A 26922-nucleotide genomic window follows, 5' to 3' on the forward strand; every position below is an offset into this window, starting at 1 on the left:
AGGTGGTGCAGAAAACTCTTATTTGTGTTAAAAACATTTCTCTCCCTTTTTAAGTGGCAATTTATTTCTTTCATACTGTCTTATAAAATTTCTGCCTATTTTGAATCTATAAATGAACTACATTTACTTCATAGGCCTTATACTAGTATCCTGTAGGGTGTTGAATTTCGTTTAAGGTGAAGGTCAGCTTATATTCTTATAGTGAAGAAAGCATGTTGTATTCTTATAATGCATAATACCAATATTTTGCATTTGTTATTTCTATCCTCAACAGACTTGAAGATCCCAGGCTGGCCCCACGATTTGCTTCCACTGCTTTTTTTTATAGGCATATTCTTCTATTGCTGGTAATTTACACTGGATTTAAAGATCAATTGGAGTCTATAGATGTTAATTTTTCTTCCTGTTCAACAACTTCAGATGCAGTGCTTCAAGAGATGCTTATGTGGTCTGTCTGACTGAACCTGGTATGTTCCTTGTCTTAAATATGTTAGAACTCCCCTACTTGGATACTGTTCGCTTCTGTATGTCTCCTACAGGTCTTTAAATTGTAGGTTTCTTTTAATCTGCTACAGAGTTTCTAAGACATTCTTTTCCTTTCTCTTTAAATGTCTGTCCAATATTTTTTTTTCTAATTACCTCTGTTTTGTCATAACTATCATTGTTGTGTCCAAAACCTCGACGCAGGTCCTTTAAAGTCGATATATTCTGAGACTTGATAATAGCTATTAGTAATTGTTCTACTTTTTTCATATGCATGTTAGAATAAGACATTAATGAAAGCAATCTGTTAGCCACAAGAAGGTCTGTGTGCAACTGATCACCGGGTGAAGATGTGCCATAGCCTGGATTTAACACACAGGTCTGTTGTTCAGGGCCTTCTGCTGAATGGTGCAGAACAAGGGGTTAAATTCCTGAAACTGTGGAGGCAACTGAACCCACATTACTACTGCCCAGGGCAGCACTGCAATAACTCAGCTGTCATACACACCACTGCCTTGCTCCCCAGTGGGGCTTTGAAACAAAAGAAGGGGCTGGGATCTCAGCTTGTTTCTTACTAGCTAGGTAAAGTGCTTCTACTTCCTGCATGGTGCTCTGGCTTCTGATTTGATTTCGAAATACAAAACTGCCTCCAAGGGCTTCTGAGAAAAGTAAAGTTTTGAGTTCTGGAGACACTAAAGCATATATGTTTCAGTACCTAAATTGTAAACTCCACTTTGTATTGACCTGGTGCATCTCCTGGCTATAAGACTGTGCCCTGGAAAGGCAGGGTTTCTAAGTTGTAACATGGTTGCAGATGCTACAGCAGCTATTTATTATGTGTCTGTTTTTCCAGCTTTTCCAAAAAGAGACACAATTTCTTCCATCCATTCTTTAGAGTTCAAAAGACTGTCACCTAGTTTTGACGTATTTCAACTCTCAGCTTTATGATTTAGGAGGAATGGAATTGAAATGAAGCATTGAATTAGTCCTGTATGATCTAAATGCCCCTTGAATCTGAAAGCATGTTTCTTCCACAAATAGATCAGTTACTTGGAAAATTGTTAGTTCATATTTGGCTTCCCCAGTTTCACCATTAAGAGTTATTAAAATACTGTATTCTTCTTTCTATATGTTTTCTCTTTCAGTAAAGAACTTTCATTTTTACCCTTGATCCATTCTTCATCCTTGAGCTTCACATTTCCACCGGCTGCTCATCGTTGGTGAGAACAAGATGTAGCATAGAATTCTTTCCTTTGTCCATTGCTATTTTTATGAAATACTCTCATATTATTCCTGTCTTGATCTGAAATTTTTCCTATGAAATATTATTGATTTTGTGTTTTATTTATCCTAATATTTGAGAGAGTACTCATTTTACCTGTAAATTAATCAAAATAATTATTACATATTTCATTTTAGAGTCTTCTTTTAGGGGTGGTTTTTGGTTTCTCTCCAATGCACTTTTTGTTATTAGTTCCTTGTGCTTCTGTTGTGGTTTCTGGTTTTCTATTTCAACGGGGCTTCCCAGCAGAAATTCACTTCCTTTGGTTATATGGAGCCAAAGAAGAAGCTTCCCAAGAAACCTTGCTGACATGAGCAACTGGACCAATATACTGGGTCTAGTTATAAAGTTGGGGCTTTGGATGTGGGTTTTCCATTGAAGAGCTGATCTGCCTACTCATGCAACTTCAGCCTTCATGCTGCACTTCTCTTTTTAGGCCCCAGAAGAGGCAATTCCATGCTTAGACCTAACCTCTGCAATGATTTATCAAAATATCTAATTTTATGACTGTAATTATTCAATGGCTCTAAGTAAAACATATTACAGATGTAATGTAAGCCAAATAAATAAATCTTAAGGTTGGATCATAACTTATGATCTTCATTGAATTCCATATTGAGATGGAAATCTCAATGTGATATGCAAATGTTTCATATTTAGAGGTAAGGAAATGAGTCTGATTGAGATAATCTCTCATTTTAGGCTTAAAATTCAATTTGTAAAACCTTTTCAAGATCTTTTTTTCTATCTTAAGATAAAACGCTTCATACATAAGATGTACTTGTACATAATGGTTGGACAAAGCTCTTTTAAAAAAAGGATACTCTGTAAATAATTATAAAGAGCTCTCACAAGAATTAAAATGAAAAAATACCGCTCTTTTGGTAACCAACTGTAATGTTTTATAAGGTAGACAAAGAATTAAAGCAAATCAGGAATTCAGGGAAGAATGTGTAACATTAGTGCTGGCACAGTAAGTTTCCTCTTACTATAGTGAAAATAATACTGGTGTCAATTATGAGCCAGAACCTCTGTTTGTAGAAATCACTGATCCTTTGGCTTTGGTGGCTCTATACCAATTTCCACCAGCTAAGGAACCGATACTATAACTCCACCAATTACAATAAAAGTCTGTATTTTGCATTGTAGAATTTGCCATTTGTAGAATCATTTGTAAGGCAAGTGAAGCATTTGAGCTTATGGTTCTCATCTTCTGGTATTTGAATAAATGACCATGTTTGTTGAAATGTACAGACTAAACTCTTCCAACAAAAATGGAATCATTAGACCCAGTTTCATAATCTGATTTGCTTATATTATATGATGCCATAATTGGGTTTTTTTTATACATTCTACACTAAATTATCTGACCAAAATCATGGAAATAATACTTAGGCTAGTACTAATCTGCGTTTATTTCCTTTTTGTGTTTGTTTGGTGGTTCAGTTTTGATTGTTTGGGGGCTTTTTTAAGGAGAGTTTTCCTTATATTCTGGGACTGGGAATGTGAATTCAGGGATTTTCTGAGCCCACTGATTTGAAGTTCAGACTACAGACTGATTCACTGTGAGACGCTCATGCCTGGATTACCACTTCACACTGCATGTAAAAGAGAGATCTCCATGTGTTGATCCCTGTTCTTCTTGCATAGAGAAAAGACTGCACGACTGCTGCAAGAAACTTTCCAGTTTCCTTTGAACCTTGAAGGCAGCAGACCAGAAACAGAATAATGGCAGAGATTTGAAAGTTCGCTGGTCAACATGGTTAAACTCAGAAGGTGAGCTCAGGCAAGTGACCTCTCAACCTTTCCACTTTCAGGGAGAAAGATCTGCAGTTGTGTAATTACTGTTAATCTACACCCATGAGGATTCATGACAAAGATTATTACAGAGCTGCATGGCCAGATGAGGAGTGGCAAAGGCATCTGACAAGGGCCAGAAGTAGTATATAAACACAGAAGCTCTCTGTGGCTGTCTCATTCAGCAATTTCTGATTTCTGGAGATTCTTGACCTGGTAACCAGTCTGTTATGTGTGGGTAAATGACTCCTCATGACAGAACAATTTCTACAATGAGACCTTTTTTTTTTTTAATGAATTGCCTTCTATTGTGAGGGGTCTATTTGTGCTATTTGGGTGATTACAAATTGCTGGACATTCAAAAGAACCTGAGAAATCTACAAATGCCTGGTGAGAAAACTTGCCATTTCAAGGTTGATAGTCCTTTAGGAAAAGAGAGACTGGTTTTTATTCTACATTTGAACAATGCCTCATACAAGAGTCTTTATGCTTTCTAAAACTCTCTGACAAGTGCTGTAATACATTATTTAGTTCTAGGGTTTATTCAGAGGTGAAAATGCCATCACTTTACCATCACTGTGAACTAGCTTTTAGTGCCAAGCAAGGATGGAAGTAAATTCTGAAACTTAAACAACATTCTGTTTGAAGTTTATTTTTAAAACATGGAGGAAGGAGAAGAGCTTGATGTTGTGGTTTCTAACTGATACTAAAATTTTGTTATCAAGTACATCAATTGTTTGAGACATTTAAATGTGAAGAGTAAGTTCTCTTTCTCAGGCTTGTATCTGGAATCCATCTTCCCATCCAATGAAAATATCAAAGCAGGATTTGTTCTGTAATAGTATTTCTCAGTAGAGGTCATCGTGCTGCAAGCCTTGACTGTACTGGGATTTACTGAAAAGTGAGAAGTCAATGTTTGCTGTCACTCAATCCTCAGCTGTACCTTACTCTGCCTCTTCTGAACCCTTACAGGCTTCTCAGGGAGGTAGGCTGAGCCCTTGCTCTGAGCTTGTGGTGGCCAAAGATTCAATGTACAAACGGGCCACAGAGTTTAAAACTGCCCTATGAGACAGCATTTGTTCTTGTTTCTCTGTTGTGTGTTTGTGCTGTGTATAGCACCTTCCCATTTCCTCTGAAAACAAACTTTTGCAGACATGCCTGATGTTGTAGCCCCTCATCTGAAATGAGAACTCTCTGATCAAGCAGTTTGATTTAGGAAGATGGACAATTTTATTGGTGTTAAAACCATTAGTTTTCATCTCTTGACCTTCACTCTCTTTTACAACACCCAGCCAGCAGCCACAAACACACACAGCTGCTCACGCAGTTTGGGAATTTAACTTAACTTATCGTTATAGTATATTTGTTTGCTGATTCAGGTATTGGGAAGTGAAGAAGACAAACATTAAAACATCTTTCCTTCCCCTTTCCCAGGCTCAACTGAACTCCAGACACATCTCCTCCCCTCTTGTTATCTCCACAGGTTATACTCAGTTCCTTTGGTGAGGCAATGAGTGGTACAGGGGTTTGGGGTCAAGATGTGGTGGTTTCTCTCTGCCTTTCCTTGTTTCTCACCCTTTTGTTCCACTGTTGCTTCCTTCTTGCTAATTTTCTCTACACTGATGTGGTCCCTCTGTGGGCTACAGTCTCTCTGGGGTTGTGGCTGCTCAGTTATGGAGCACCTCCAACTCCTCTGAATTTGTTATCCCCCTATTCCCTTGTTTCTATCTCTATCACCTGGTTCTCTTGTTCCCTTCTTGTCCCCTCTCATGTTCCCTCACAGGTTTGTGTCTTCCCATTTGGCACTTTCTGCCCTTTCTTCAGTATGTTTTCACAGAGGCCACTCACTTGTGGCTTTTGTGCTCCACTTTGGCACGTGGTGGGTCCATTGCAGAGCCTCCCTCCTCCACTGGGGCCACTCCTACAGTTTCATGACCAGGATGAGTGAGGAGCACAGGAGACCAGGACATTCACTGCCCAGCTTCAGGTAGAGATGTAGGAGTAGGCAGGTCAGATTGTATCATCGGAGGGCCTATTTGGACATAATTTATCAGAAAGGAACCCAGGAGGAATCTTGAAGCTCATTCATAATTTTAAATCCAATACATATTTCTACTTCAAGAAAGAACTGAACCATGAAATTTGTGGTTTTCCATGTTGCAGACGAAAGTTAACTATATGTGGAAAGGAAGTTAATTGTGTAATTGTATTTTAGCCTGAAATCCAGTACTGAGTCACAGTTCGATATTTTAAAATTAGAGTGGCCAATTAATTTTCCTTTATAAGCCCAAGTCACGCATGAGAAGTGGTGCAAAATAGACCTTGAAATCCAAAAGAAAAAGAAAATGTATCAATGTATTTCCCACACACACACAAAGATATTCTGAAACTTTGCGGTGCAAGCTTTGAAAAGGCAGCTTGCATCTGAAAACAGCAGAAATGGTTGGCTGTTGGCTTCAAATTGTTTTCAATGAGTTTTCATAACCAGGCTAGTTCTTGACTAGGTTCTTTGTTGAGGGAGTATAGATAAATAATGTAAGAGATAATTACTGTTTTACAGCAGCTAATGGCAAATGCTGAGGAAATTTTGCAAAATGTGCCTCTGAAAGACTTGGCTGGAAAGAGCTATGGCACATATTAGATTATATCAGCAATAAGAAGTTTTGTACTGAAAAACACAGAGTTCTCTTTCTGTAGGATGCAACATCATGTCTTAGAGCTGTTCAGACAGTGTTTGGCAAATCAGTGACTACAGCTTGTCTAATCTGTGCTGAATGCTTTAGCCAATGCTTTAGATCTGGACTTGGGCTACAAACATGAGCTTTGAATAAGAATTCTGAAGCTCCTTCAAACTCTTATTTTGAGGTCTAGTTTGAGCCAACAAGGACGTTCCAATAAAACCTCTAAGTCCACTGCAGTCTGTATGGGACAGACGAGGGATGTAGGTTTTTGCCCTGGATTCACCATACTACCATATCAGAGATAGATTTGTTAGGAGGTGCCATAGCCAAAAGAAATCTCTCCCAGTGCTTAAAACCTCCATGTTTTGGACCATAGTTAAAACATTTAGTTTTGTTTCTATCAGTATGAATCATTGATATAAATCTTTAGAGCAAATGAAGGGCCAAGCTAGCAGTTTACTATACCTATACTCTCAAAAAAATCCCTAGCCAAAACACTTCCCTAAAATCAGCTATTTAATGCAGCCCCTTTGCCAGCTCATTGCTGTGGGAACTCAGTCTTTCATTTATTTATGAAACCAGACAGATTCTTGTCTTGTGTGTGGAGCTGAAATTCTAGGTAAGTGTTCAGAATTTTTTTTAAGCTTACTTAGGATGGGACTTTTTTCTTTTTTGGTATGAATTCAGTGGTGTAAATGGTATGCCCATTCAACAGTACCTTGCCAATATGTGTGCATTTTAGGTTTTGAAAAGCCTTGACAGTGACCGTAGATGTTCTGTCAAGGTTTACCAGGTATTGGTTTGGAATCTGAGTTAGACAAAATGAATTTAAGGAAAGTGAATTAAGATTATGGGGAAGGTCTTTACAAAGGAGATTCCTGTCTTTAATTTCTACAGCCCTATAGCCCAAGAAGCTGTGGCCACCATGGCAGCTAAATGATTAATGTGGCCCATTTTGGTTTCAGAATTAAATTAGATCAGTTTGTTGAAATACTTGTTGTGCTGAAGCAAAAGAGAAAAATCCCATCAATGTCAGTGAGATCAATTTACTGAATCACCAGGATTTCACCATATATGTTTGGTGTCGTCAAGATTTAAAAAAAACTTGCAAATTTCAACAGTGCACTATAACATACTTACCTGAGGGATTATTGCCACATTAGAACATTCATGATTAGTCTTGGATAAAATTCTTCCTTAGTAATATTTATATATCCTGTCTCTCATTTGTATTTTAAAACATAACACAAAATAATCAAATATTTAATGAGTAAAATACTGATATATTGATTATTATATTTACAATTTTGAAAAAATAACGTAAATTATAACAGGGGAAAAAATCTGCAAAGCAACAAAACCTGATTCTTGTTTTCTGTAACAAATATAAATTAAAAAAAAGGTACTAGGGATATGTTTCTGGGTAATGTTGTATATAAAGTATAATCCATGTTAAACTGGCTGAAAATGTGTTTATTGACACTGTTTATTAAACAATCAAATTTGCTTCTGGAACTCACAATTAGTCTGAGTGTTTATGTATGTTCAAATACAGTCATGTACTAGTCCGCATTAGAAAAAAACCTAAGTTTATTTCAACTGGCTGTGAACCAAAGGAACTTAAACAGTTGCATTTAGTGCAGATTGGTATTTTCTTTGGGAAATTAGTAGTTATGCTAAGTAAGACTCAATGTCAACAACAACACATTTTCACTTCATAATGTCTTTAAAAAATGTATTTAAATTGATGTGGATAATAATTAAAAAGTTACAGTTTTGATGAAACTGGAAGATTAGTTGCAAAAACTACTATTAAATTTAAAAAATCAAAATACAATGTCACAAACATTTAATTTAATTTAAATGCTACCTTCTAAAAATAAATCCCTTTTATCTGTTTTATTAAAAATATTTTACCTCGTAATTGGAAATAGTACTGAGTTGTTTCATTTAGTTGGTTTTATTTATATTCAGAGGATTATTTTTTGTTTTGAAACATACCATTTAAAAATACTGTTTATTTTCAACAGGATTCAAGTTTTGATATCTAAATAATGGTAAGTCTACATTACTTTTATTCTTTTTCATTATTGAGTGTTTCAAATACTACAGTAGACTCTTAGTCAAACTCAAATATGGCAGGATTTTTTAGCTTTTTAGAACAAGGTATTCTAAAATTATAATAAACCATTTTGTGAAAATCCACACTTGGTTTCCTGTAGTGGCATAGTGTAGCATTTTCTCTATATAACTGCTTCAGAAATTATACATAATAATTTTTGTCATGTCAATGATATTGAATGCTAACTTTGGCTTAATAGATCATGTTAGACAATTGATACATACAATTCTGTATTACAGACCATAAAACTCTCAAGCAGTATTAACACCCTATATGTAAACTTCTGTTACAAATTAAGGAAATGAACCTTGAAACATTTGACCAAGTGAGTAATGTTACCCATGTGAATTGTCCCACTGACCTCAAACAGACTTCTGAAGGAGTGAGAACTTTCTCATAATAGTAAAAAATTATGATAATTACTCGGTGCCTGCAAAATGCGTGTTCCAGGAGGATGTGTATTCTATGCAAGCACTGTATTTGTTTGGGATTTGCTGATTGACAATGCTGAAAGAACCAGCCTGGTCTTTTCTGGTTCCTGAATAGAAAAATGTTCTTGCAGAGTTTTCCTGAGCAAGATGTCCTGGGCCAGGCTTTTGAAGATGCATTAGAAGTACTGCAGCAGCACTCTGACAGAGAAATGCAATATTCACCAGGTAAAAAAGACCCTTATTCCACTTCATTTACCACTTCCTATTTTTACAGGAAAGTAGCTATTAAAACATATAGGTAGGAGGGTAATTTCGAGTGGATTGATGGATAGCAGGGGGATGCTCTGGGAGAATGAAAAGGAGGAAGAATATTTAGAGGGTTTCCACCCCTCTATTAGTACTGCCCTATGTGGTGAGTATCTTCCAGGTCACAGCACAGGGAAACTGTTGGACTAGCCCTCTCTACCTGCCCCCTAGTAATAGCCCAGGTGCATTGAGCTCAGATTTCCTATAATCAGAGGATATACGACCATAATGCAACAGACTTTTCCAGTTTTGAGGCTTTAACTTAAAAATGCCCTTCTGCTATGCTATAAATAAACTCATGTAACAATGAACTCCAATGAAAAAAAAAACAACGAGCAAAACCAAACCAAAACAAAAAAACCCACCAGCAAGTGAAATTAATTAATTTCCACATTTAACTTTTTTCACATTAATATATAAATTTTAAATATTTTTATTCAGGAATGATAGGTTGAGTCTGGATAATTAATAGAACATTATTTTCCTTGGCTTCAAGAGTTTTACACCTTAGAAAATTTAAAGTGCAATAAAACTGTAAATTGTTCCTGTTCTGGCAAGGTTTTGGCAGTTAAATTACTATAAAATTTAAAATCTGTGTTTGATGTTTTCACATTATAAACAGAAACTGAAAGAAAGGAAAATAGGAGGCTGCATCACAAACTCTCTAAGTCCGTTAACAAAATATCTACTCTCTTTTGTGTGAAATGCATTTCATACAAGGAAGTTTATTTACCTTTATCTATTATAAACTGAAATGTAAAGAAGACTGATAGGTCTGTATCTTCAGCTGTTGCTAACAAATTTTTGGCTCCACTGCCCTGGTAATTTATACATGTTGAAGGGCTCACTATATATAATTACTTGCAATGTTCTTGCCTGTGTCTATTGTTAGGGCCATTGGAGAGAGGTATTGTCCTGCAGCTGCACCCACATTTCCACTTGCAATTGATGTACTCATCCCCTCCAAAATCTTCTTTTGACCACCTGCAGAGTGTAACTTTTTCCAAGTTAATTTAGTCCAGTGTTCTCCTCTGCTTCTTTTAGACATCCTAAGTGCTGAGGTTCCTTCCGTGTCATTCTTTCAGGCACTGCAGACGCTCTGATGCTGCTTTACTTCAGTCATGATTGGAAACTCTGACTTGCATAGTCCTGATGGTCTGCAGAACTGCATGACAGTCCCTTTTCCTTTTTACATGTATTATAAGTCTCTAATTATACAATTCATTATGTTTGGTGATCTGTTTGCCCTCTGTTTTGTAATAAACAAACTATTTCATGATGCTATAAAATATCTGACATTTTATTTTTAAAAAACTGCTTTTCCCCTTCTTCTTTCCCTTTTACTCACTTGATTTTTGCTCTCTCCTCCTAATTATCAGCTTATAAAAATTGCCTTACTGTGATCAACCATCACCACCACCTCCGAGCAAGTCCCAGTTACTGTGTGGCACCATCTACGGAGGAGCAAGGGTATAGCTGGAGGAATGTGATTGTAAGTGAACTCATTACCAATAGTAGTCAGATACAACTGGAATATTGGTTGCTCATTTGTGATTCCTGAAACAAATCTTTATGCTAACACTAACAGGAATTTGATCTAGTCCAGCATGATTCAGATGGAACTTCCCTGGGAAATGTTTAATAGTACATGATTAATAGTATATTTTTAGGAGTCATCTTTGCCTCTGTTGCTCTTCTGTGGTTCATCACGTCACATGACAACTAACAAACAAACCTTCCACTATGACAGGGAAAAGGGCTTCTTAGTGTTACCTGGGAACAGGCAGAGAACACAAATTCCAACCTCAACATATCTTCTGCCACTCTGAAAAAATACCACAACTTTGATTTCTCCAACAGCTGTTTACTTTAAAAGTTCTGGGAAGACCATGATTATCAGGACTCTGAGCTCAGCTTCAGCCAATAGAGTCCATATTCATTTTTAAAAACACTGGGAGTATGGCCTCCAGGAGTGATGGAAAATGCAGGGGAAATAATAGATTCCACAAAAGCCCATTTTCAACCAGCAGATTAGCGACAACATGGCACAGGAACTACAGAGTCTGTAGGGGACACTGTCCAGGTGGCCCTTGTCTTTTACTAACGCTGGAAACTGTTCCTCCTCTGCTTCCAATAGAAGGGTTAAAGGTTCAGAGTGGAGCTGTTTTCCTTTTTAGTTTCTCCTCTGATGGGCAGATCTTGCCCTTGGACATAAATTAGTGCTGCTTTTTACTGGTAAACCTGCCTTCCTGGCTGAGAAAATTCTTCTGTGGATGAGGTGATGAGAGGTTGCATTTTGAAGGCTTCAGGCATTTCTTTTGAGAATGTACTCTATTAGTAACCTTTTGTTGTCTTAATTCTTGAAGAACAGTGCAGCGGATTTTTATGCAGATGAGACTGTCTACCATACACTGCAGAATACTCCAGAAAGTCAAGTGATGCATGCTGCTGGTGGCCAGCCAAAACCAGGGAAAGGTCTGTAAAAAGCTAATATCTTGAACATTATGCTACTTCAAAAATCTGTTGGCAAATCATGCTTTCTCCTTTTCTTAAGTTTTTCTTTCACTTTCAATAGGAAAAGATAAATTAACATTTAATAGTTCCCATCTGCTAAATCTTATAAAATTTGATAAATCTATTATTAACTTATTCTGTCTTTGTTTAGTACCTGGAAAAACAAACCAGGGATTTTTTCACTCCAAATCATCTGGGATGAAGTCTGATGCAGAAAAATAAATCTATCTATCAATAACATTGTTATGAACTTACACAACTTATTTTATTTCATGTGATTCAACAAGCAGTGATTTTCTTGGAAGTTTTTTACATACATGAATATTTTTGCACCTGACTTATAACTGCTTTTTTTTGCTTTCCAAACTACCTTTTAGCTTTTGTCTCTTCCAGTGTGCATTTTTATAGCTATTTTTCTGCTCTTTTCGGTTGACTTTACTTAAATGGCTATCTGTGGATACCTATTTTACAAAGAATGTGTTGGGTGACATTAGTTGTTACTTTCTTTCTTTTTTTTTTTTTTTTTTTTTTTTTTTTTTTTTTTTTTGTGGGACACAGCATCCTTTCTATGACTGCCAGATGAGATTTCCACTGTTGCACCTACTTTTGAGTAGCTTCCTGGTTTTGGCGATTTTTGAAATCCCCTTCTCTCAACACTAACCACAGAGTGTCGGTTTTTGGTATTGTCTCTTCCCATTGATGCCAAACACTGTGGTCTCTGTTGCTTAATAGCTACTACTACTACTACTACTGTTACTACCACAGACTCTTTGGGACGATGGGAAGACAAGCCTCTTTTTTTAAGCTCTGTGCTTCAGGTATCTGAAATTCACCATTGCAAATGAGAACATTTCAATCCAGAAATTTTGCTTTTCTAGGTCCTACCCACTGTTGCACTGGGGAATTTTGCATGTCAATATCTGATTTCACCTTCAGTTGTTACTGCTGTGTTAAACTTAATTTCCTAGCTCCTATTTCTTTTCTTATTTCTGTTGCCAATCTTTCCCAGAAGGCAATACTGCAGAAATTATTAAAGTAACTGACTATTCTTATGGGGTTATTTTGTGTCCTCTTATGGGTTTCCTTGTGTCCATGGTGATATTCCTGCCAGAAACTGTGATTTAGGGGACTATTTCCACTATACCTAAATAAATGTAGTCCTCTTAGTTTCTTATTGACACATGAGAAGTTTTCTGTACGCTAGCAAGTAGTGTGGCCCTCTAGAAATAGATCTGTAGATGAAAGAGTCGGTACCAAGGGCCCAAATCCTGTGTTTAAAGTGTTTCACAAAGGTTTATTTAGGGCAATTTCCAGGCTAGCCATAAGTTCTAAAAGCTGCACTGACTTAGATATGCTTCTGGAAAGCATACCTTTTGAGTTAGGTTTCTTCTGAAAACACTCTTATTCATGCACATCAAGACCATTCCATGATCTGAAATAAAGCTCAGTGAGTGGAGGCATTCAAGGGAGGTACTTCAGAAATGTGTTTGAATTAGTTACATTCTCCCCAAGAGAATTAGGCTGCTTCAGGACAATTTAGCACAGAAATTTAATGCAGATGCTCTGAAACACCTTCTGGAGGAACCTGCTTCTCTCCAGTCATCACATAAGAAACCTGCAGGCACTCCCCTGCTAGCCCAGGCTGATGTTTAGGGCCTGGTACTAAACAGTGCTAGCTTATGCAATGAGGTGCAGAACACAGGTCTGTAAACTAACCCCAGCTCAAACTCTTACCCTCTCCAACCAAGACATCAACTAGAGGCGATGTGTCTAGAAATGAAAGCTTGGGCAGAAATGACAGCTGAACTTAAGAGGGCAGAGAGCATGAAATCAGATGCTGCGGTAGATATGGCTATGCTATCCTTTTCACACAGAAATCCAGTCCCCAGTAGTATGTGGATTTTCCTCTGATCTTATTTGTTCTACCCTAGGTTTATAGGATAACTAAAGTTAGAGAGAACTTAAGGAGCTCACCTACTAAAAATTGCCTACTGTGACCAAGCTTTTAAACTTCTTCTCTCAATAATATTGTATGTATTTCTAGTAGCATATGTACTTCCAGTCACAGGCCAATTTTTATTTAGATAATGAAACTTTATTAATTTTTTGGAAAGTACCTCTGATTTCAGGCTTCTCTTCTTCCCAGTCCGACTGTTACTTCTCCCCTCTTTCCTTATCACCAGATACAGAATTACTGTCATCCCTGACAGATGTCTTTGACCTCAGTGTTCCTTAGCAACTGTTACTTTTCCCCTGTTCCTAGTTTAAAATAGCCACACAAGACAAGACTATGAACTCTAGGTGCAGCTGCTTGTTTGCACTTCAGTTAAAGTGGAAGATGTCCTTCTGCATAGATTCTCCTTTCTGCAAAATGTTCCTCTTTGTCTCATAATCTTAAATTCTTCCTCCTTACAGCAGCTTCTTGATCACCCTTGGCTTTGTGAAAGGAACTAGAAATACTTCAGAGAGGAGGATCCACAAGATCTAACTGAAACTAAATAAGCCTCACTAGTAAACTTAAGTTTGAAAACTGAGCCTGTGGAGAGAAAAACAGTTTCTAAGCTTGCTTTATCCTGCATGGAAATGCAAGTTGACATTTCTGCAGATTTAAAAAAATATACAGAGTACCAGAAGGTCTAGCTCCTTTTTGACTACATGAGTTTTCTGCTTAAAAACTAGCCTGATTTTCCTGCTCACCTTTATATCAAGGACTACCTTGCATCCCCAAAACATTCCTGAACCAAACTTGACAAAACTAAGCCATCTCAAAATCTTGGAGTTTTGAATAAACAGGGAAACCATTTATTTAAAAACATTCTGATTGGCTCTCCAGAACCTCTTTCCCACCCTGTCTGAGGCTGTAATTTCCTAATGTGTGTTCCTTCACCGTGCATCTGCACAGCATGTGTCTGAAGATGCTGAAAGTGGCTTCTGAGACCTATGATACAGTGAAGTCACCAGATATTTGTCATGATCCCCAAATAACCTGCTCTTGAAACTCTAATGACCAAATCCCTTTCTGTCACCACATGTTTCAGAATAATTATCCCATTTGGTTTCACTGGTCTTCCATTGAATAGTTTATACTGATCTTTTAATTTGGGACAGGGTAATAGGTTAAGCTATGCTTTTGCCTGTAAGATCCTTTCCAGGAAAAAGACAACTGCTCATCCTTTAAAACAAGCATGAGTTCTGTTCTGACCTTTTGTACTTGATTTCTTTATAGGTAGAAAAAAACTTCGACTGTTTGAATACCTCCATGAGTCTCTGTATGATCCAGCTATGGCAAACTGCATCCAGTGGGTGGATAAGCCAAATGGTGTCTTCCAGTTTGTCTCCAAAAACAAGGAGAAACTTGCAGAACTGTGGGGAGAAAGAAAGGGAAACCGCAAGATCATGACATATCAGAAGATGGCCAGAGCACTGAGGAATTATGGAAGAACAGGTGAAATAATTAAAATTCGTAGGAAGCTGACATACCAGTTCAGTGCTGTTGTTCTAAAGAGACTTGCTCCATCTTATTTCTTAGGAAAAGAAACAGTTTATCACCCCTACATTCAGTCTAATCAAGAATATCAGTATGCAGATGACTGGACCAGTTACAATAATTACATGTACAACAATGGTTATGCATTGCAGCATTCTAACAGCTAGACTTATCCTTCACATAAACAGGTCTTTGTTATCCAGCAATACTTTCCAGCACAGAAACTCTTCTCTTTACATAGCTTTTCCTTTAAGATATCATACATGCTACATGAAGAGGAGGATTTAAAAAATTATGTTTGCCTAGTTTTGTTCCTTTTGAAGTTAATGATATACAGTCATTGAATGTTGAAGAAAACCAGCAGCTGTGGGACACATTCTATTCTCTGTGACATTAATCAAAGGAATTACTGTAGTTTCAAGATGGTATATCCAAGATTAGGATCAAGGCTTTTGTCTGTTAGTGGACACCAAAGATCTCATCCTGAAAACACTCATCAGAAGTTTTATGCATACTTCCAATCAGAATTTAGATGATGTTTTGCCATAGTTGCTGCACTCCCTAAACTAGAAAAGGAAGAGGTTTATCAACTGCATGAAGCCACTGTCTGCTTTTTTCATCAATGTTCTTAAAAGACATTTTCTGAGTGAATGCCTGGCTGAACGGTAGAGCCAGCATGAGGGTGCACCTGTTGACCAAGTTTTTAATCCATAATCACTTAAATTAACACATTTTAACACAGATCTTGATGTAGTACTAGGATTGCCAGATGCACATTTCACTGTTGGCAGTGGATTCGTTGGGAGAGTTAGTAAAGGATTGTGCTTTTCATGAAGTTATTTACAGTTCTTCCCCCACTAATATGAGAAGCTCCACTTTTAACCAGCAGTTCTGTACTCACCTAACAAACATAGCTTTGTCATGTATTTTAGGAGTTATAACTTTATACATATAGATACAATTTCACTTCTCCAGTTCTCTTCTTACACGGGAATGTAGCTGAAAGGCTCAGAGATTTTACAGTCTCTTCATGGAGAAGAAGAACTACAGTTAGGTAAAAATAGAGTAGTGGCCACTTATTACAGGAGAATACCTATAAATCTACTTTTTCTCATACTTCTGTTACCTGATCAACTTGTATCATCATATCAGTTGTCTGTTGTGCTAAGATATTTCCATTCAACCGTGTTCGATTCCAAGTTCTGCATTTTGCTTCAAGTAAGTGCAGGCCTGGATATTAATAAAGACAAAATTAATTTCTGTGGAGAGGTATAAATGGTGGCCTGATGTGTTTGATGAAATTCAATGGCTTTGACAGTTGGCCTTGCTCTGACTCCTGCCTACTTGTACAGGGATATAATTTTATGTAGCAGACACAATGCAACACACTCTGCTTCAAGGTTTAGAGGTAGTACTTTGGTAAGATGAAAGATGTCTGCTCTTTGAAATACGAAGCATGTTAAATAGCACTTAAAAGAGATTTTATGTCAGTAAACATTTGCCAAAATAAGGTCATAACTGCATTGGTTATATTTCATTTTGAGTGAAGTGTCTTATAAAAATATAAACATTGCTACAAAATAGACACAAGAATGCATCTGGTCTTATAGAACTGAATCTGAATCCTGCTATAGCACTGAATGCAGTGGAAGTTTAGCTCTTACAAAGGACTGAGGTCTTTCAGTTAGGATCCTTCACTATGTGAGCACATATGTAAATACAATCCTTCAACTGTCATAATGTACATAAATTTGCCAAGAAACTGCACAGTTTAGTTACTTCCCATCTGTCACCTGTTGCACACTGGTAACATACACTCTTGTATATAAGAGCCTGCTTGGTGTAAAATGCTTACTTAATCAGTGTAAAAAGCTAACTTAATCAGTATGTTTAGATTCATCTACTTGTTAAGGAAATAAATACTTATTCAGACTATTTGTTATATTTTTAACTTAGGTATAAACATTAGTATTTTCTTCCTGTAAAACTGGTAACCAGGTGAGATGTTATAGTTGCAGCTGGGAGAACAGTAGAGAGCTGAAAGAGAAGAGCATAAGGGGGAAGAAGAACTGAAGGAAATTCAGGCAGACTAGAAATGAAGCAATCACAGTATCTGTGGATAGAAGGAGAATGATTTCAGCCACAGGAATTAACCATGGAGATGAATAATATCAAAAAGTGATTTCTTTGAAGAAAGGTACATGGCCTCCCAACTTTTGCCTCCCCAATCAAATGTGAGGATTTAGAAGCTGCTACTGTAGTTCTGTGGATATTTAACTGTGCAATGCACTAATACTGAGCTTACAAACATAAAAGATCCTTGACTGTCAACAACACTTGAATCTAGCAGAGGAAGGTTAAATCATAAGTAAAAGCACAAGGTTGCCAAATAGCTCAAGCGCAGACTTAGGCTTACTGAGGTCTGAAATAAGGTGTAGCTGTTTTTAACTGTGCAGGTATTTAACCACTGAAACAATACACCAGGGGATGTGGTAGATTTGCTGTTTCTCAATGTCTTTAACTCGAGATTGTGCCCATTTCTAAGATGTACAGTACTGCAATAAAGTCATGGTAAAGTCATAGCTGTACCACAAGACACAAGACTGAAGGTAGGAAATTAGACTCCTGCTAGTCTCAGTATTTGCAGGATCCTGTCATGTAACTCCACTTAGAAAATTCAAGTCTGTGTGGGGAGACCTAAACAGAAGTGAGCTGGGTGCTTGTAAGGCATTTTGATTCCCAGTGTTTGGGCACCTCACTGTCCCTTCCTGTCCTCCCACTTTCAGCCTCTGTGTAGCATCTCTGATCCCTCCCATCTGCACAGGCTTGGACACAAAGTGTGATGGTGCCAAGTACCCAAGGGAAATATGAGAGACCCCTCCCAACAGAGCATCTTTATCCCATCTATATAACCCGTGATAACTGGCCCATTGCTGCCATTGTTGACTTCTCCTTTGCCTCTCTCCTGTCTCCTTTCTTATCAATCAGCCAAATCAGACCAGAAAGCAGCATGTCTGCCTACCCATCTGTCTATATTTCAAACACACCTCTGACCTAGAGGCTGCATCTCACCTAAAAAGAACCCAGGAAAGGGTGTAGGAGTGGGGAAAGAAGCCATGCTCTTTCTAGCTCCCACACTCAGTGCCCAGCTTTAAACAATACCGCAGTCTGAGCAAGATGCCCCACACTGAAGTCCTGAATGTACCTACCCACTATGGGAAAGACACTGAGGTGCTGAGGTGAGTCCAGAGAAGGGCAACAAAGCTAATGAAGGGTCTGTAGCACATATTTATGAAGGATGGCTGAGGGAGCTAGGGATATTTACTCTGGAGAAAGGAGGCTGAGGGGAGACACTGATCTCTACAACTATCTGAAAGGAGGCTGTAGTAAGGGGGGGGTTGGTCTCTTCTGTCAAGTACCAAGTGTTAGGACAAGAGGAAATGGCCTCAAGTTGCACCACAGCAGGTTTAGATTCGATATTAGGAATTATTTCTTCACTGAAAGGGTTGTTAAGCACCGGAACAGGCTGCCCAGGGAAGGGGCTGAGTCACCATCTCTGGAGGCATTCAAAATACACGTAGATGTGGCATTTAGGGACATGGTTTAGTACTGGGTTAACGGTTAGACACAATGATCTTGGAGGTCTTCTCCAACCTAAACAATTCTGTGATTCTGTAATACTATGCCTCATGATGCTTCAGGCACTCATGAGCCTTTCAGAAGCCTCTGAAGGGTTTGCAGAAATCATCTTGCATGGGTGTAGTTAGGCATGTGATTAGTCTCCTTGCTCATCTCTTGCACCAGCTTTGCAGTCTGGTTTCTGTTCAGACATGGTAGACAAGATCAGAGAGTCCCAGGCAAGTGCTGGCCTGATGCCTCTCCCCATCACACAGCACTTGTTTGCTCAAGTGATCTCAGGTATGATATCATGCCTTCTATATAGAATCATGGAATGGTTTAGGTTGGAATGACCTTTAAATGCCATCTCATCCAACCACTCTGCAATGAGCAGGGACATCTTCAACTGGGTCCAGTTGTTCAGAGCCCTGTCCAACCTGACACTGAATGTTTCCAGGGATGGGGCAACCACCACCTCTACGGGCAAACTGTACTGGTGTTTCACTACCCTCACGTAAAGAACTGTGGAAATATTAGCTCCAGAGCTGTGCTCCAATGGAAGGTCTCTGTACTACCATCTAGGATGGCATGAGGTGGGGTTGCACCTTGGTGGAGTGAGCTTTGCCTCTTTGGAGTGGGTGGTGGCTCTGGGCCCACAAGATGGCACCAGTGGACAGCTTTTCACAGGGGGGCTGTGGCACTTGCAGGCCTTCAGGCCATTTCTTCTCTCAACGTCCCTATTATTTTTTTCCTTTCCACCTCCCTCCATGTTTAATATTTTTCATCTTCGTGCACAGCACTGCTGCTGATGTGGCAGAAACAACATTGTGCCTTTTGAAGTCACTGAAGTTACACTGCCTGTCCAGTTCCAGCTGTGGCAGAGAGAGAAAGTGTCATGACAAGATGATGATACAAAACCCACAAATTAAAGCAGACACTTTATGTCATCAGATCACAATTCTCTCTTGACTACCTGAACAACTGTCAGTTTTACATCTGGAGCTCAACGTCTTCTCCAAAATAAATATGACCGCAGTGGCCTCCGATATGGTTGATGGTAATGCATGAGGAAGAAATAAAGCTTATCTTTCAGATTTAGACTTCAGGATTCTTGCGAGCAGGAATTACATCAACAGCCTTACAGATTCTGTGAAGGAGACAGAACTAGAGCACCTTTATAATGTATTTTATCTACCCCATTTTTCCTGTTCTGTGCAATAGTTATATAAATAGTTATATAAAAGTGAAACTTTTCCCTTTGGCAGCACTTTGAGCACACATCAAGTATCTTCCTCCACCTTGTCAGACACCTGCCATTCAAGTGGCAGATGGGTCTGACTGCCCTACCATCCCAAGTGCAGATGGATGCTGTCTCCCGGAGAACGCTGGGCTATCAATTCCCACTATTTCCATGCTGAAATCTTCTATCCTCTCACAGATGTGCATACATAGGTTTACCATTAGTGCATTGCTTAGTGAGTATAAAAATGATGGAAAATACTACAAACAATAGTGAGGGTTTTTTTACAAGAAACTTCCCCATGGATTCTTTCCTAAAAAGCATCCTGAGTGCCAAATGTAAACAAAACTATGTGTTCTTCCTTTTTTTTTGATTAGTGAGAACTGCCCCTTCATTCTCAGCAACATCTAAACAAATGCAGTTAATTGCCTAATAGACGACTGACTGCAGTGACAAACAGTCACTGGTGAACTCACAGGGTGACACTGGAGCTCAGTATGGGTGCTCAGGCTATCTTCTGGTTATGTTGCATTGACCTTGGAAATTTTCCTAGCTTCCTGGTTTTCAAACTTTCTTTTATGGAGAAGGTCAAGCCCAGACTGTCTCTAAACTGCAGGAGTAGATTCCTACATCCATGCCTCAACTGAGGGCAACAACATTGCGTATGCCTGCTTCTGTCTTCATGAACTGATTTTCTTGGGAAACTGGAGACAGTCTGGGATCATAAAACAAAATTTGTTTTTTAAATATTTTTTTCGATGATGGTCTTAAATTCTGCTTTCAGTCTGCATTTCAGACTGAAATATTTGAAGTAATATTCTATTAAACAATGTGATTAAGGGCTCACATATATTTTAGAAGACCTGGAAAACTGCACAGTCAGTGCACTATGTAGAGAAATCCCTTGTTGATAGTGACAGCAGAGGGCGTTTGCCAAAATGCATTGTTTTCTTGGGTTTTTTAAGTCCAGCAGAACTCCCTGTGAGTTACCATCTGGCCTCCTGCAAGTGGCACTTCACCGGCAGTCACTCTCCACCTGTGTAAGGACCTCTGCCAAAATCTTTCACAGTTTTAGATCTTATTTCACCCAACTTCTATCTGTCTTACCTGCTGTGAATTTCATGTGGCATAATTTGGAGCAAAAACTGGCAGCAGTACCCTATGGACTCACCCTTGGTTTACAAATGTGCATCACCAGCAACACAGTGCCTATCTTATAATATGGTTGACTCGTCCTGTCTTTTATTGCATCACCTCAGCCTCCACTGGTTGGTTTCAAAGGGCTCTGTAAAAGTACCATTATCGCTGTTGTATCTGCAGGAAGAGCACAGTGTACATGAGGTACTTTCAGATGTGCAGGGACTCAGTGGCAGATGAGCCTGACCTGCAGCCAACAGTCAGGACCACCATGTGCTGACCCAGTTTCCTGCTCTTTCTGAGATATGAAAAGAAACAAGTAAAATAATTAACAAAATGCAGTCCATGCACTGAAAATGTCAAAAGTGAAGTGCGCAGTACTCCACTGACACATACAGCACACCTGGAGGCAGCATAAGCTTTTCATATTACTCAACAGCACACACCAGATTTGAAATGTGGGATCATAGAATCATAGAATTGTTTAGGTTGGAAAAGACCTCTAAGATCGTTGTGTCCAACCTTTAACCCAGCACTGTCAAGTCTACCACTACTGCAGGTCCTTAAGCACCACATCTACATGTCTTTTAAATACCTCCAGAGATGGTGACTCAACCAGTTCCCCGGGCAGCCTGTTCCAGTGCTTGACAACCCTTTCAGTGAAAAAATATTTCCTAATATCCATTCTAAACATTTCCTGGAGCAACTTGAGACCATTTCCTCTTGTCCTATGGACACCTTTTTGCCTGAGCAGAGTATTTCTTTTTTCTAGTGAAGGAAGTTATATCTAATTTTGACAGTTGGGAACCTCTGTGCAGGCAGCTTTTACCCTGGACATACATTTTAAAATACCACTCTCCCAAGGCAACCTAGCGCCTAAGAGGCACCAACCACCTAGTTAGGAAATTACACATTGAACAGTCAGTGTTGATACAATGGATTATAAGGTGAATCACAGTGCAATAGGGCTGTATTAGCAAGATGCCATCAAACTGCATGCAGAGCGTAAACTGATGGACGGAAAAGTAAATTCCTTATTTGACATTCCAGAAACACATAACCTGAGCCAAGAGTTCAAGAAGCACAACGAAATAAAAAGACAGACAGCTGGTTGTTTGTCATGATATCTCTGGGTAGAATTAGAGGCTTTAATTACATATGGGGAATATTAATGATAATTTAAAGTGGAATGTAGCTAATCATTACAGTACTGTCTCCAAGCAGAGTACTGGGAAGCAATATAATATTTTCTTTCAGAGGAAATGAAAACTCAGCAAATCTATTTTTGAGTACTAGCAGTGTGTAGTAGTCTGAGGATATAGGCTGAATTTTCTGCCTCATTAGAGCAGTATTCAGTCACAATTAGAAGACACAATTCTTTACAGATTTGACTAACCTCTCTAGTCATGCTGAGAACCAGAAAGCACAGGAGATGGCTTAAAAATAATGAGATCAGCTTAAAACAATAATATTTGAATAATTTGGTTTGCCTTCTAGTTTTTAACCTTTCTGATTTTAGGTTTCCAGACTGCATCCAGCAATGTTGAGGTTAACACTCTTTTCAAGCAGGGGTTGTTGGAAAAGCAGCACACCTTCTGTACAAGCATCAACTTGCTTTGTAATGGAGGTAAACCCATCCACTACAAGTGGTTATTGACTTGCAGACAGGGATGAAGGAAAAACAGGGCAACAGCAAGATGGTTTCTGGCCACTGGAAGTCTGTGGCCAGTGCAGTTACAAGGGCAGACACATTTTCACTCAACTGCTACTGCTCTTGGTTTCCTCTTGGTTGGTTTTAGGAAGCTGGTTTACTTTGGACCTCTGAGGTCTGCAAAGCCTCTCAGTCTTCATAGACTAAGGCATGGGATTTAGGCAGCATTTTGGTATGCTGGGACAAAATCCAGAGAATCTGATTGTCCATTAACAGTCCATGGTATTCAAACCAGATGAGAATCAGGACTGAACATCTCAAAAAAGTTTGAAAGGTCTGAGACTCTTACTAAGAGCAGTCCTGCAGGAAAACTGCAGTTTTCACTTGGTCACTTTATGCTGTATTCTGTGAAAAGCACACTAGAAATGGAAAGTGCTGGGTTGGCTACAGAGCTTCAGGGCCCTGAGAGCATGTTCCCCTCTAGCATGGATTTGGCTACCTGGGCTCACAATCAAGTTTGATAAACAGTTGTCTGGACTTGAAAATGTTGTGAAGAAAGAATTTATTGAGAAGAAGCTGAAAAAATCCTCAGCAAGGGCTCTCGCTCTTTTCTTGACAGCTGCATTTAATCTGACTTGGATCCTACCTGAGATGTAATGCATCCATGCCCTGTCTGGCCATGTATCTTGTTCATCCTGATCCATGGACTGTCTCTGTGACATTGCCTCAGACATTGCTCATCACTGTGGACTTGTCTGGCGATCACTTGACTGAGTCTGACCTGGTTTCTCTGGTTGGTCCACCTTGTTATCTAAGTATCCTGCTCCCTTTCTCTTGCAGAGTAGCTTGCCCTTGCTGCTCACGGGCACAAGGGCAGCTGGGCTGCAAATAACACTACCACATCCTGGGAAGCGTAATGAAACACAATCTCAAGCGGAATTGCTTGAAAATAGTATCTATTCGGTTCTTCAGAGTATTGTTTGGTGTATGGGAAGCATTTAATTCTCTCTCTGACCTCTGTGCAAAAAAGGCCACCTCTTGCATGGCTTGTGTCTACAGAGGGAAGCTTTCTTACTATGTGTTGAACTTTGAATTTAAACCACTGTTGTTATGCTGGTATTTTCCTCTCCTCATGTGAGTTCTTATTCCTCCAGGTTTCTGCCAAATTCACATTTTCTCTGGAATAAGCGTTACACGAGTATAATGTCAGTCATGTAAGTGGCAGGACTTCTTTATCTGGACTAAACAAAGTGATGTTTTGATGAAACAGCTCTACAGGATTTGGACTGTTGCAGGCTGCAAGTAACATGGAAGATTTGTTATGTTATGGAAACATAAGTCTTTCTGCTTTCTGTATTGATCTCCCTCAGATTGAGCTTTCTTTAATTTCAGTGTGTATCTGTCAGTTTGATTTCTTCTCATGTTTTAGCTGTAATTCACCCATTGGTTTTCCCTCTGATATGGTGAGGACAGCAGCACATAATCAATGGCAGGCTTTCTGCTATTAATCTTGTTCAGTAAGATCCTGATGTTCTTCCTGAGAAGGTCAAGAGGACAGTTCACACCGGCTTCAGTGTAGGCAGGAGAGTGCCTCCAGCACTAATGGTGTCAGCAGCAGGTGTTCCAGGGTATCCACATAAATCTTCTCCTTTACTGAAATTAGGACTTTTGCCACTCTCTACTGGGCTGAAGTCAAATATCCATAGAACCTCACTCTCCAGAATTAGATGTGAAAGGTGTTGCCACATAAAACTCTCCCTTCATTTTAATTGCAAGAAAAAACCCCAACTAGTTCACTTAAAAAATTGACACCTTTAAAATGCTTACAATTACCTTGAGCTCTTATATTACTGATCTTCTGAACTCAGAAGGAAGAAGCACTGTATACCATGAGGAAGCTGAATTTATTACTTTCCAGTGACAAAAATCTCCCTTTCATATGTTTTTTATGCCTGATGTGGGGTTTGGGTCAGAGAAATGACTCATCAACCTGAGACTTGGGTCAGAACCATTTGGAAGTAGAGGAGCCCTCATTTCAGAGTCTAAATCTTCCAAGGCCATGAACTGCCTGCAGTGGGACTGGACATGAACATATGCCTTTGTACTACTGTGTCATAGTTAATTTTTCAACAACAGCTGTTCAAAGATCTTCAGAGGCCTGGAATGCTGCAGTACTTCCTGGGGAGGTAGATTAAGCTTCAGTTCTACAGGAATTTTGATCTGTAAGTCTTTATTTTGTATGTTGTAAAACTCATGTAAGTCCTTGCACAGGCTTGCACAGAGGAGATTCATTGGCTAAATGCAGTCCAACTGGTCTGGAACTCAACAAATATGCAATTTATGTGATTACACAGCCAAACATGACATTTATTTCATGTATATGTGCATAAGTCAATCACTCGATGCCTAGTGTTCAAAGTTTTTATATATTTGCATAATTTATGTTGCATAATGCAGTACATATGCATGCACATAAAAATTTATGTGTGATTGTTTGGCACCAATACAGTAAATATTTAGATTTTCTATATAAATTGAAACAGCAAGAGAAAAAGGCACGGGCTATTTGAACTCCTTCTAACCCTTTAATATGTTAAAGGTTTGTTGCTGTTTTATGTGAGTGGTTAATCAGATAGATGAACTGCATCTCATGAAAATACTTTTCATATCATGTTGCCCTCTGAAAAGGAGTCTATTTTTAAATTTTTGCATGATTTATGTGTTTTGGACAGGATCAATTTTTAATTTTAAGGTAGTGAGAGTTGTGAGTGTCTGTAGAGACAGCTTACAGTTATTCATTACAACTTCTAGTAGTACTCAGAGCTATTACTCTCTTAATTGTTTTGAGGGCTTTGCATTATAACACAAAAGGAGTAAAGCAACAAAATTTTGTTTCTAGCTGTACCTTTGCTAATATTTGTTAATAGATAAATAAATACTTTGTAGGGTAGTTTTAAATAAAAAAATGTACAATTAGATATTTGTCTAGAAGTGGAAGAGAGTGCTACTTTGAATTGGTTGGAAATAATTTTACTCAAATGCAGAATAGAAGGGATCTTCATAGTCAATACATGTAAGGGAACCACATCCATGCATAACATACATGCTCATACTACCTTGTAGATAAAATATCTGAAAAAAGTTCATGTTTTCGTATTTATTTCCTGATTCAAACATAGGTAAATAGTTGGATTCTTTGCGATTTAATGTGCTATTGGGAAACTCAGTTTTATTTCATGTTTCCCTAGGCCCTGCATCACTCCAAAGTGACTCTAGTCACCCACCTCTGAGGGGACAGGTCTAACTGCATCCCAATTTGCCAGAGGTGAGAAGGTGTCTGTGAAGTTTAGAGGTCTAAACAGTATTGAGACAACAGTGTGTTGGGGACATGGTGAGCTGAACCCCAAAATGCCTCCAAATGAATTTCGTTCAGACCCTAAAAGTTAAAATAGAAGTGGAAGTTTGCTCCAGCTAATTAAGTCTTTTGTAGGCACCAAAATCCAGGACATGTTTTGTGAAAAAACACCAGGATTGGTAAATATCCTCCCATGCTTCGTGCATCCACCTGTGAAGGTAAAGTCTTCCCCACCCTGAGCTGCCATGAGGTGGCTGCAGGAGTGTGAGAGAGGAAGGACACTGAGATTCACACAAGCAGCCTGGTGGGGTCGGTCCCTGCAAGTTAGGGTGCAGGAATACAGAGTTGGTTTTTTTCTTTTTTTTTCTATGTCAGCAGCTGTGACTGCCTTTTCATGTTGCAATCAACTCCTGTGACAGGTATTGCAGAAATCCGTGGTGCTGCTGGGCTGCTTCAGTTTCTAGTTTCCAGCAATGTAGCATGCCAAGATCTTGGGGAAAGGTGCAAAAAGGTTGACAGTGGTTGATGGTGAGGATAGCCTGCCTCCTGGGGGTACCTCTTTGGTGCTATTTGGTAGCTGCAGCATTGCAGGAGGGTTGACATTCTTTCCCAATCCCAGGGGAGTTAAAAGAGACCATTTCATAAAGCGACATGCAAAGGCTTCATATACTGCTTTGATCATGATCTGAATACTCCCAGTTCATTAATTATCTTGTTATGACTAGTCTGGCCTAGGAGCCACAAAATCATCATTTCAAATTCCAAAAGGCAGTGTAGCTTGCCTGCTCCATTCAGAGATGAGCACATAGTGAAGTCTG

At 38.8% G+C, this 26922-nt stretch overlaps 1 protein-coding gene across 1 annotated transcript; it reads left to right on the forward strand.

Annotated features, from left to right (window-relative positions):
- Positions 1–8915: 8915 nt before the first annotated feature.
- SPIC (Spi-C transcription factor) lies at positions 8916–15270 on the forward strand. The gene is made up of 4 exons (XM_018086753.3): positions 8916–9021; positions 10482–10594; positions 11469–11577; positions 14843–15270. Exons 1-4 carry the CDS (start codon positions 8916–8918, stop codon positions 15268–15270), a joined length of 756 nt encoding a protein of 251 aa, XP_017942242.3.
- Positions 15271–26922: the final 11652 nt, after the last annotated feature.

The sequence above is a fragment of the Manacus vitellinus genome, unplaced genomic scaffold (assembly GCF_001715985.3).
Source record: "Manacus vitellinus isolate BGI_N305 unplaced genomic scaffold, ASM171598v3 scaffold_5_pilon, whole genome shotgun sequence".
Classification (NCBI taxonomy): domain Eukaryota; kingdom Metazoa; phylum Chordata; class Aves; order Passeriformes; family Pipridae; genus Manacus; species Manacus vitellinus.